Source organism: Mytilus trossulus, chromosome 12 (assembly GCF_036588685.1).
Source record: "Mytilus trossulus isolate FHL-02 chromosome 12, PNRI_Mtr1.1.1.hap1, whole genome shotgun sequence".
NCBI classification, from domain to species: Eukaryota; Metazoa; Mollusca; class Bivalvia; order Mytilida; family Mytilidae; genus Mytilus; species Mytilus trossulus.
In genome coordinates, this window is record NC_086384.1 from 27,510,545 (window position 1) to 27,524,175 (window position 13,631).

The 13,631-nt window shown below is 35.0% G+C and overlaps 1 protein-coding gene across 2 annotated transcripts in view; it reads right to left on the reverse strand.

Moving 5' to 3' along the window:
- LOC134693704 (kyphoscoliosis peptidase-like) overlaps positions 1–13,631 on the reverse strand; it is a 54,585-nt gene that overhangs the window by 22,054 nt on the left and 18,900 nt on the right. For both annotated transcript variants that reach the window (XM_063554597.1, XM_063554596.1), the window contains one exon: positions 13,035–13,306. In XM_063554597.1, coding sequence (XP_063410667.1) covers positions 13,035–13,306 — 272 coding nt within the window. The remainder of the gene's footprint in view (positions 1–13,034; positions 13,307–13,631) is intronic.

Below are 13,631 nucleotides of genomic sequence, written 5' to 3' on the forward strand. Positions count from 1 at the left end.
ACCATGTCTGACAAGATCTGGTCTGACGGGCCAGATCTTGTACTAGCTGGAGGGGAAACGCCCCCTGCCTCAGCGTGAATAGATAATACGGAGTCCTCGGACGAGCTGCTACTTGATGAAGAGCTTGACGAGCTGGACTCGGACCTAGCTCTAGCTTTTGCGGGTTGTCCTGAATTAGCATCGGCTCCAGGAGACTGGCTGAGTACTATTCTGGTGTCATTACTGGTCTGATTTGTATGGACCGGACTGACTAACCTTGTTACCACCGACTTCACTGAAGGGACAGGTTCCTCCCGCCTTCTTCTGATTGGGGATCTACTATGTCCTCTGCGCTCAGTATTCCTAATAGGAGAGCGACCCTACTTGCGGGCACAAATGGACGGATCTTTCTTTTTGGTGGAGTCTTTCCCTGTCTGGTTTCTACTGTAATGTTCTGTTGAACGTGTTCTTCCTTGAATTTGTTGTACTCGTCCCTAATCTTCAATCCCGTTTCTCCAGTTTGCTTGTTTATTAAAATCTGGTTTGCATCACCCGCCTCACAAGCTCCATGTTTTGGTGTTCTTTTCTCGAATATCTTCTTGCATACCGTACATTTGAACCCGTACGGGCTATGCAATTCCATTATATGTTTCTCTATCTGCCAACGGAATGCGAAGTCCCTGTCAACACATATCTTACAGACAAGCATTTGTTTTTCTTTTGAGGCGCTCATCTTAACAGTATGGACGTCAAATCAGCACTGACTTGACGTTATGATCACGCTAAGTATGACGTCACATCTCGGTAAATTACCTTGAACTTGCCCTCGTCACGTAGCTGATCATGAGTGATATTGATGAAAGAAGAAACAAGGGTACAAAATAACCCCCAAAAAATACACATTTGCATTTTATTTTTGTCGTCCTTCTGTTTTTGTTATACTTTTAATAAATTACCACCAATAACATTTGATTTTAGGGCTATATGAATATTACTATGAATAGATCATACAACAACTTTGTTAGAAATTTATCTTAAAATTTCTCGACTTACAATGTTTCGGAATTTAACCGATTTCATACTATAAATATATTTCTATAACTACTCCCCATACCACGTATTTAAAAACTATTTGGAAAAATGTGTATCATACGTAAACAAAAAGATAAAGAAATTAAAAACCAATTGTTCAGAGAACAATTGAAGGTCTTTCCACTGAAAATAATGTATTTTAATATGAAAGTTGTAAAATTAAGTTTAAAATGTCATTTCAATCGTCAACTGATAGGTTATTGTACGCTGATTCCAGAAATATATGGTTTCTATACAAACATTTTTAAATAAGGGAGATAATTTGTTACTTCCGGTTTGAAAAATATTACTTCCGATAATATTTGAATATTTAATTGACACTGATTCCAAAAAGATCTGGTTCTATATACTTTTTATATTTAATAAAGTACAAAAAATAGCCACTTCCGGTTTACACGAGGTCACATCCGGTTGTTTTTTTCAAGGTTAAATGGTTTGATACCTTTCGCCAAAAGTCTCATGGCTATATCATATATACATATGAGCTGAAAGCAAAGGTCAAAAACTAGAACGTCAAATTAATCTATGACCTTGAGATCAATTTCAAGGTCATATACCAAGGACCTCAAATCAAAAGACCATAGGTCTTAATTATATTTGGTTAATCAGTTATATCACCATACACGTATTTTTAAAAACAAGAGGGGAGAAAACTCACTTTTACGTTCGACGTACTCTTGCAATCAAAATTTACATGTTACGACATGTCGCAACTAACAATTTAGAATAAATAATTTGTCAATATCTTATACGGTTTCTGGAAATTAGTGGAAATAAGCCAAATTCAAAAATTAGAATATGACCTTGACCTTTGACCTTGACCTAATTTTCATTTTTTTGGACCAAGGACCTCAAATCAAAAGATCCTTGGTCTCTAACACTTATGGTTTACAAGATAGAAACGCATATTACTTATATCAAATGCATAAGGGGAAATAACTCTCATATGGAGCGTTCATATCACTTCGGTCAAAATAGGACAAATCATGCGAAGGATATAACGAGCAATTTTGTAAAATAAATTTGTCATAATATTTTACGGTTGCGAAGGAGTTGCGCTAACAAGGAAAACAGTGTTTGGAGAGATAACTCCTACAAAGAAAAGTATTCGTTTACGCAGGGTAAATTTCAAAAGCGCATAAACTGTTCGATATCATATACCAAATATCTAAGCGACATATTGCGAAACAAATGTTTATCGCAAGAACAAAATTAGGCGGAAGAAAAAAAAAATAATCAGAAGAAAAACAATAGGTCTTACCACAGAAAAGTGGAAAGACCTAAATATATATATAATAACTATGTACAATAGTGAACCACAACATAAATACTATAACTATATTATAACTGCATTTTGCGGTACCAAAAAGACATTTTATTTGTCTTTGATGAATAACATAAATATTGCGTTTATGTTATTTTAAACCATGTTGGCTTCTCCTTTCCGTTATACCTTTTCAAGCGATTATGGTGTATAACTTTTGGCTTGTTCTTTGGCCCTTTTTGAATCCTGTATATTATATCATTCAATCTCTTTGTTATAATAAACGGACCATTCCATGGTCTATATAACTTCGGACAAAAACCTACTTTGCGTCTAGGTTCGTACAACCACACGGCATCACCTACCTCATAAGAAATGTGATTGACATTTCTGTCATGACATTTCTTCATCAAATTACTTGATTTATAAATTCGTCGTCTAGCAAAGCTGTGTATACTCTCTACTTTTTCTTGTAGTCTTTTTGCGTAAGTAGAGTAATTTATGTTTTCATTGTTCTCTTCTTTAGGTCTACCTATTAGTAAGTCCAGGGGCATCGTAACCTCCCTGCCAAACATCATCTTGCATGGTGATACCCCTGTTGTTGCATGTTCTGCGGATCTATATGCCATCATAAGCGGTTGTAAATATTCGTCCCAGTCTTTCTGGTGTGACGATACAAATGCAGATGACTTTTTCAACCCCATCTTGTATTTGTGATAGGACAGATCCCATTCCGTACTGACTAGCGTCAGCGTCAATAAAAAAAAGTCCTTCTTCTTTCGGAAAAGCTAAAACTGGAGAACTGATTAAAGCTTGTTTTAAAGTATCAAAGGACATTTGACATATTTCATCCCATATAAATTTCGTATTTAATTCTGTCAATTTATGTAGTGGTTTAGCTATAGACGCAAACTTAGGTACACATTTCCTATAATACGAACAGAGTCCTATAAAACTTCTAACCTGCTTCACGTTTTTAGGAATAGGCCAGTCTTTTACTGCCTTTATCTTTTCTTCGTCTGTCGCGATTCCATTTTCGCTAACTGTATGTCCTAGAAAAGTTACTTCTTTTCTGAGAAGATGACACTTCTTTGGACTCAATTTTAAGTTTGCTTCTCCCAATCTGTTAAATACTTGGTCAATATGGTCCATGTGTTCATCAAATGTCTTGCTAAAGATAATAATGTCGTCTAAATATAGTAAACATATCTTCCAAGACAACCCTGCCAATACTTTCTCCATTAATCTCTCGAACGTAGCCCCACTATTGCACAATCCAAACGGCATCACTTTAAACTGCCAGAAACCTCCACCCTCTATTGCGAATGCGGTCTTATGTTTATCTTCTTTTGCAACACTCACTTGCCAGTAACCACTTTTTAAATCACAGGTACTCAGCCATCGACAACCACTCAGAGCTGCTAACGAATCGTCTATTCTTGGCAATGGTTGACAATCTTTAATTGTCACGTGGTTAATTTTCCTGAAGTCGCAACAGAAGCGAATACTACCATCCTTCTTGGTAACCATTACTATTGGCGCACACCAAGCACTACTAGATGGTTCAATTATCCCTATCTCAGCCATTTTTCGGATTTCTTCTTCCGCATCAAGCTTCTTTGACAAAGGAATGCGGTATGGCATCAGCTTTATAGGCTTTGCGTCTCCTGTATCTATCGTGTGTTCAACAATGCTGGTATTTCCTATATCCTGTGATGTCTTGGAAAATACATTGTTATGTTTTATCAACAAGTCTCGAAGTTTTACTTGCTGTTCATTTGACAATTCTTTACTACTTTCGTCGTATAAATTCTTTAATAATTCCGGTAGTTGATCAACACCTTCCAATACTTCTTGAGTTCTTGAAGTTCGAACATTTCTACTTGGTATTTCAATCTTGTCTATGACTTCAAAGTTGGCTATAACGGTATTTTCATACAGTTTGTAAGGCTTTTCACTAACATTTATTAACCTGGTATCAGACCATTGTTCAGATTAACAGCTGCCTTCGCTATTAATATCCCAGTCTTTTCTATAAATTTTTTATCAGGTTCCACAATTCCTGACAAGTTCATTGGTATTCCGTCTATTGTTTTCCCAGACACCATCATCTCGGATTCAGGGGGAATAATCACATTGTTATTCAAACTAATTCTACAACACGTATTCTGTGTATCTCCATAATTAGAAAAACATGGTATTCTTTCTTTATATAGCATCATATAACCTTTACCTAACATCAAATCACATTTATTCTTAGTTAGAAAATCCATCCCTAATATACCGTTATGTTTTATTTCTGCTAATAAAAATTCATGTTCGTATGAACATCTTCCAATTTGTATATTTAATTTTACTTTCCCATGAAACGGTGACTTTTCACCTGTTGCAGTTAACATATTCATTTTTACAGGCTCTATTTCAGGTTTACATGAAGGATTCCAATCATCAAACATTTGTTTACTAAGAATTGTAATATTTGCGCCTGTGTCTATTAGCATAGGCACATAATTACTCATAATCTTAGTTGCTACAAAATATCCTTCGTCTTTATCACAACAATTTCTTAAAATCTTTGTTGGGGGAACTGCACTGTTTGTCGATCTTTGTCCCCTAAAGTCGACCTTTGCCAGTTTCCCTGGTTGCTGTTTGGTTTCTGGTCATATCTATTTGAACCATTGGCTTGGCCTCTTGAGGTATATTGATTATTTGTTCCTCCGTTTCTGTTAAAATTGTTCCCTTTGTTAAACTTGGACCATGAACCTTGCGCTCTTGGTTCTACATCATAGCTACTATTGTTTCCATTAAATTCTTGAGATCTTGTCTCTTTTGATTTTAATGTTTCAACTTCATTAGATACTCTGTCTATTTTCTTTATTACCTCGTCTATTTTTTTACTTAAATCGTTTGTCTCTGTCTCTACTCCTATAGCTTTGACATTACAATTTCTAATTCTGTCTGTCATGTGTACAGTGTCTAATCGTACAGCAATATTTTCTGCCTCTGCCACCGTTTTTGGACTGACCTCCCTAAGCCTTATTCTAATTTCCTTAAATGGTATGGCATTTTTAAAATAATCTAATGCCAGTGTCTCTGTGACATCCAAATTAGCACTAGGATAGGCTTTCCTAGTTAGCTTCTTTATTGACTGTGCCAACTCAGGTATACTCTCATTGCGACCTTTTACACGAGTTTGCAACTCGCTTGTAAATACTTCAGCTTTATGAATGGAGCCAAATCGGTTTTTCAATGCATTCACGATTGCATCGAAATCTCTTCGGTCATGTTCATTTAACTCGTTAATAAGTCCTCTTGCGTCTCCCGTAAGATTACCGGCTAGATAAAGCGACTTTGATTTATAACCCCAGTTATTAAGTTCAGAAATTCACTCAAACTGTGTTGAATATTCTTCTAAATCCTCCTTGCCGTCAAAATTCTGTGGTTTCATTTTTGACTTTTCCTGCATTGATTCTCTCCAATAATTGCTATTTACATCGCGTATTTGGTAAGGCGTACTGTGTGCAATATTTCTTTCTTGTCTGTTTTCTACATTAGAATTTGTTTCTACTCTATTTATTGGTTCGGCAACTTGCCTTCTAGACATATCTTGAGAATCGTCAGTCTTCCTTGACATTATTCCTATTAAATTTTGCATCTGATTTGACATTACATCAAAGCCTCTGACAAGTGAATGGTTAAACTCATTCAATTGTCCCTTGAATAATTCTAATAAATCATCTCTCTGTTCCTGTTTGTCTTTTAAATTATATTCTGTATCAACAATATTATGCCGTTCTGTATCTTGTTCCTCTACCATACTTGTGCTAGGACCGAACGTAACTATGTCCGAACTTTCATCCATTCTTAGTTTGACAAAATTCACCACCAGAGTTTAAAGCTTTACTCAAATATATATCCCACCGCTGCCCCCAATGTAACGCCGTAGGGCTATGTTTAGTTCTTGTGTACCTTAAACCGTGTGATAAAACGATTCGTATAATAGTGGGACTTTGACTGTTTATAGTTTTACCGGTCAAAGTTACACCAATATACAAGAAAGGACTGTACTATCCAGACAAGACTACTAAATACAAGAAGAACCTTTAATATAGCCACAACATTATGTTATCTATAAGGGATCGTTGAGTCTCTGGCTTTTGGTGAACATGAATGAGAAAGTTGGATATACAATATATAATTTATTAATTACGTATACGAAATATTTATAATATATTATGAATAAAAATGTCTTAGTATTGTCAATATATTTCTGGGTAGCTGCCTGATCCTCTTGCACAATGTATTTTTCTACGGAAAAATACTCGGAATCTTTATATAGATATGGAAATAACGGACAGAAATAACGGACAGTCTTCTTTCTTTAACTGACGGTTGCTATGACGTAGTAATATTCTATAGTATAACTCTATTCAATTTATAAAGTATCTAACTCGATACGTTATTTATTTGTACGATAATAATTTATACTGTTGCCTTAATTCGGACAAGTAACTAAATTCCTTTATATTCAGGAATTTTCTATAGGAAATAAATAAACATATATTTTTCCTTCAATAATACTTTATTTGCTTTTAGCTGAATTTATATTTAAAATTCAACCTTTGTACTTCTGAACCTTAATTGTTATGTACGAACACCTTTCACAATTTATTACGTAACTAAGTGTGAGTAAAAGACACCCTCTTTGTTTATTAAATTAATTTCTCTTTTAGAAATATTCCGTCTATAGAAACCTTTCCTTCTTTCTCTTTTAGACAAATAATTAAAACTGCTCTTGCCTTCCGACTAGCAGTTCTTTTTATTTTTAGCTTCCGCATTGAGTCTTGAAGCCAGACTGCTTAACACAGTCCGTGCATGATGTTTTATAATGATTTTTACGTGCAATATCCTCGTGCTTTTCACGAGGTCCCCTATGGTTACCTCAACAACCAATCAGCCAATCAGAAACTGATTTCTACGGGAAACGTCATACTTCCGTTTCCTACCTGAACAGACTTTTGTAATTATCTCTTTATTCCGTATTCACATCATCGGGAAATTTGTATAATTATATTCTAGACATGGAGAGGAATTTAAGCATGTCTCGTTTATTATGATACGAGTTTTCTAAGTGATCAGTCACATGAAACAGACATGAATATTGTGCCGTCTAGATTTCGATTGGAACAACGTCAGTTTGTTATCAACTCTAGACCGTCTATTTGTATATTCAGCTGTTACCTTCTATTAAAATTGTTATGAAGTTATTCCTAGGATTATGTGTGTTCTATGGACTATTCATTTCAGTTGGTAAGACTTGTGTATGCCGAGAACGACGATTATTGTATCCAGATTATCTACCTTGTTCTAGACAGTGTTTGTTTACGTCACATTCCAAAGAATGACAATGACATAGATGTGTATAAAATTACAATACACATCTTTAAACGTTATCACGTTTGTAACAAAACCGATGTTACTATGAATTTCTATAACTACAACAATATTTATGTATAAGAATACATATTCTTTATCAACTATGAGCATTACGACTCTTTGTGTAACGAAAATAAATATAAAAACTGTAAACAGTCTGGCTGCCTGTTTTTCTTTCTAAAAGAAATAGTTTTTATAAGACCTCTTCAGGCTCTTGTGCGTACAATATTTTTTTTACATAGATATCCAGCGTATGGTACATGGTTCATGACCGTGACAGTATCAACACAGTTGAACGAAATGCAAAAACGAATGAGACCAACATACAAAAATCATATGCCAAAATTGTATCTGAAATGCAATCTGACGAATTTCTACGCTCGAACATAGGCAAATCAAAAGCACACGAATCAGTCTCAGATGTATTACAAAAATCACCAGAAATAAAGGAACCCGAAGTTGAAGCGTTATTTGTTAAAAGGACAACACTTGCACCAAAGAAACCTGAAAACGAAAACGACTCTACACAAAAGATTGTTGTACACTTTCCAAGATCCGTATGTAATCCCCCAACTTCCGAATTTAAAGGTGTATCAAAAAACAAGAAGAGAATATCCCGATTTTATGTTGGCGGAATCGATGAACGAACTTCATCCGAAAATGCAATGCGTTTATTTTTAGACAGTCGGAACATTAAGGTGACTTTCCTACGTTATTTTGACAAACAGTACAGACGGAGTGCATCTGCTCATCCGAATGTCGCAGCTGAAGATGAAGCTCTGATAAAGAACCCTGAATTCTGGCCAAAGTGCATTTTTGTTAAACCGTGTTTGCCATGGGAGCAATTTGCAGCAGAACATTCAATTTCGGTACCTGACAACAAAAATCATGGATACTAGTTTAAATTTCATGTGTTGGAATTGTAGAGGAATCTTTTCTAGCATTCCGTATCTCTCATAAGTCTTACGTAATAATGATGTTGACATTTGTGCTCTGTCTGAACATTGGCTTCGATCATATCAATTGCATATACTTGACTCAATAGATAGTAACTTTGTGTCTATCTCGAAAGGCGTGGACGAATCAAATATTGAATCCATACGTGTAAATGATAGATCAGGAGTAGCATTCTTAGTCTCGAAAGTCATTTATCCATATACGACGGTGATAGACTGTAACAACTCTAGATTCCTTGGTATTGAAGTTAATATTCCAAATTGTGAAACATTTTTTGCGTTTTGTGCGTACTTACCTGCATCTTCTCACTCAATTGATTTCTTTCGTGAACATGTCGAATATATGTTTGAACTATATACTATATATCAGGAAATTGGGACAGTAGTTTTATTGGGTGACTTTAAGACGAAAATCAATGGACCAAGATACATGTTTTCATCAGACTAAAGAAGTGATTTTTTCCGTTCACTTATGATTGAACATAACCTAGTGTCTGTAAATATGGAGGCGATTTGCACAGGACCCGTTTGTACGTTTCAGTCGCATCATGGAGGTCCGGCTACAGGAATAGATCATATTATAATTAACGTTGACAACATTGAAAACATTCGGAAAGCGAGTGTCTTAGACAACCATACTTTTTGTATCTCTGATCACCATCCAGTACTATGTACATTCGAATTACGTGGAAAGGGAGCTAACTTACAACCTCCAGTGTTTGTAAATCGTCCAAAAGTGGCATGGGACCGTGCGCGAAATAAAGGCACAGTAACAGACTATTCGTATGCAGTATCTCAAAAACTGTGGACTTTAGAGTATCCTAGTGGTCAAATTAACGAAACAACGATTGAAAGTTATTACGTTGAAATTATCAATTCTATATAAACTGCTGAGATTGAAACTTTACCACACATCAATTATAAAGGTTACATGAAACCATACTGGAATAACAACCTGACTCTTTTAAGTAACAACATGAATTCCGCTCGAAAAGAATGGATAAATCAATGTCATTGCCATGACAGCATTTGTAATGCTTTTGTGACATATCAATCTTCAAAAAGACTTTTTCGTGCTGCACTTCGAAAATCATTTGATGAGTTTGAAAGTTCAACTGCACACAGGTTAAAAAAAGGAATCGATATAGATCAAAAACATGCATGGACGATTTTAAACAGACGAAAGAAGAAGTCTTCCGGATGCATGTCGCTTAAGAAAGATGGCATTCTCTACACTGATTCTGACGATATATGCGATATTTGGTATGAACATTTTTGCACTGTTTTTTCGCCTACAAACTACAAAGATAGTAATCGTCAAAATGAAATTTCTGAGAAGGTGAAGGCTATCAGAAATAGTGCTACTAAAGACACTTCAGCCAATTGGATTACTTTTGAATTTTCGGAAGTACATGACATATGTAATAAGCTAAAATGTAACAAAGCATGTGGTCATGATGACATTGCTTACAAACACCTGCGTTTTGGTGGCAAACTGTTAATGAAACACTTATGTTATTTATTCAATCTGATTCTGCAATATGCCTACGTACCAAAAGAATGGCACAAAAGTATGATTATCCTCCTGTATAAAGGTGATAACAAAAGCCGAACTGATACAAATTCATATCGGGGAATTTCGTTAGTACCAAGTATTACAAAAGTATTCGAAAAACTAACCGACATCAAGCTCTCCAGCATACGAACAGATTTTCCAAACGGACAGCAAGTAGCGTATCAAAAGCTCTTAAGCAGTCTCAATGCGTCTTTCAATCTTCAAGAAGTAACTCTTCATCATATTGAAAAGAATGGGACTATTTATATTGTTTTACTAGACAGCACGAAAGCTTTTGATACTGTTCCGCATGATGGACTTCGTTTAAAACTGCACGAGTATGGAGCTTTTGCTTGATAGTACGTACACTAATCTGTATGGTGCCGTGTCTTCAAATGGTAAATTGTCTAAATGGTTTGAACTAAAGCGTGGTATTCGCCAGGGAAGTTCCTTGTCAGCTAAACTGTACTTGATCTTTATAAATGACCTTATAAACGAACTAGACTCTTCAAAAGAAGGTGCATTCTTTTATGATCTTAATGCTAGCTCTCCAATTCAGGCAGACGATATTGCTATTATTGCTACAAACTGCGTTTCGACACAACGGATGGTAACAATATGTGAGAACTATAGTAACATGTGGGTTTTCACGTTTTCACCAGCAAAAAGCAAATTATTACAATTCGGTAAACGCAGAACTTCTACTCCAACATATCTATATCAAGAACCGATCAACTATGCAACTTCTGCTCGACATATTGGTATTCAACTAGATACATCTTTAAAAACAATGGACAGAACCCTTAAAGCTTGTCGCACCTTGAATTCGACAACGACATCAGTTATACGCCTTAGAATACACCCGGCCATTGTAAATCCAATTGTATGCGCAAGGATTATACGTCAGCTCTGCTATCCGAAAGCACTATACGGTTGTGAACTCTGGGGAAAACTTACCTGCACTGAAATACTGATGCTTGAAAGAACTCACCACTATATTTGTAAATGTATACAAGGTTTACCAAGAAGAACAATGTGTGTGTCATTGTTAGGATGGCTTTCAATTGAAAGTTTTATATGTGAACGAAAACTGTTGTTTTTTGGTAGAGCATGTCGCCTTCCATACTCAGCTGTCTCGTTCCGTATTCTTCTCCGTAGACTCATTGATGCTAGATATGATCAATATGACACCAGATCAGGTTTCGCTTGTGACATTATTGAAATACTCACAAAATATGGTTTATCGAAATATCTAGATCAGTTTCTCAATTATGATGGACAATTCCCAAGTTCGGCAATTTGGAAATCGGTAGTCAAGACGTCAATTTACCAGGTTGAGGTAGTAAAGTGGCACCATCGTATGGCAGTGGATCCTGATTTTGTTGTTTTTAAAGACATTCACTCGCTTTGTGTACCGCATGCGGCGTGGAGAGTAGCACTACGTCACCCACTGATGCGCAGACAGGCATATTTTGTAACATCAACGTGCTATACGCGAGAACTTACAAAACAACAGAATACTGTGCGATAAATGTGGTAAACTTTTTGATGATCCATGTACTCATGCAATACTATCATGTGACTATACAGTTGATGCTCGAGATCAATTTTGGAGGAGTGTTATAGACATAAACCCGAATACATTTAGTGTTCACTTAGGAAATATGACTGACAACAAAATGCTTAATTGTATTCTTGCCTGTGACACCGATTTTGATCTACAGAATGAAGAACGTGAACAGTTTAACTTCATGTGTGTGAACTTTATCTACAATTCTTGTAAATTGTTACAGAACCGCAAAAGCTGCTGCTAGAAGTACATAAACTATTTTCAAACTGTAATGAACATATGTAAATAATTGAACTTTTCTTCGTGATCTCGTCTTTATTGACTGTCTCTGTGTAAATCATAGTTCGTGTTGTTTGTATATGATTTATTGTAATTGTCTTTGCTTTGTTTCATACTCTCCAATAGGAGGCAAATAAATTATATATATATACGTCTTTTGAAAAAAAAATGCATTAATGCAACAAAAACAAGACTTACAACGAGCAAACTGATTTAATTAGAGCTAAAACAGACAACCCCAAAACATGAGAAAAATGACTGTGATATAAGTATTGGTAGTGTTAAAAATCAACTTGAAAGTGATGTTTTGCTCAAGAAACCGTTTTGATGAGTAACAAAATTGCTGTATTGCATCCGAAGGTGACTTTAATAAAATATTTTTTTAAATTATCATTTATACTTTGGTTGTACATTTGTACAATGGGGTAATTTAAAGGTTGTTTTTTTATTATTATTATTAATTAGTGAATGAACTATCATTTACCTGTAAGAATCAGTTATGCTACCTTAAGCTGTCCAATATTTTTAAGAAAGAAGAGGGATATTCTTAAAAATATTGGACAGCTAAAGGTAACATAAATGTTTTTAACAGGTACTGAATGATTGTCCAATCACTGAAATAAAGAACAGTTAAAACAATAGAATGACGTCACAACAATGTTTTAAACATGATTAATATATCACTGGGCAAAATTAAATCATTTAAGCAAACTTAAGATTACGGCTACTCATGAACTAAACTCGAGACTAGCAAAACATGTTTTAGTAATAATTAATCATTAAAATATCTAATCAACTGAAAGATAATTAGAACACATTTCAACTATGACTTAGTTAGTAATTAAAACAGTATTAATATTTCTTGGGTTGTGTTTATATGATAAAACACACATGTATACATACCTTGTCCTTCTCTGACTTGCTGAATAACGTAAGGAGCAAATTCAATGTTTGATGAACTGTTTCAGTCTTTTCGACTGGTTCCTTGTTTACTGATTGTGGTCTGCTCACAGTTGTCCATGATTTTGAGCTATCACCATGCTGTAGATAATAGATCAGTCTTTCGAGAAGATTTATAAGTCTATGTAGTCTTGCTTCATACTCCGATTGTCTTACTATGTTCGAATGATGCAGCCGTGGATCGACAGCCACTTTTTGACCTCTGTGTAGTTTTTCTAAATAAATATATACAATTGAATTAGCAGAAGAAGTTAGAGTAAATTCTTTTTAAAACTGGATTGATATGTGTCCTCTTTAATGTCAGTGTTGATTTTTTGTTTTCGGGTTCATTAGCACCACTGACTATAAATAAATAGAATTCTAAATGTTCACAAAAGGCATCAAATCAATTTTGGAATCTTTATTTTGGATAGCATTCATTTTTTTTATTACAGTTACCGTGATAAAAAGTAAAAAACTTAAAAACGGGAAGATAACAAAAATATCTAAATCCAAGGAAAATTCTTATCGGAAAGTCCCTTATCAAATAGCAAGAACAAA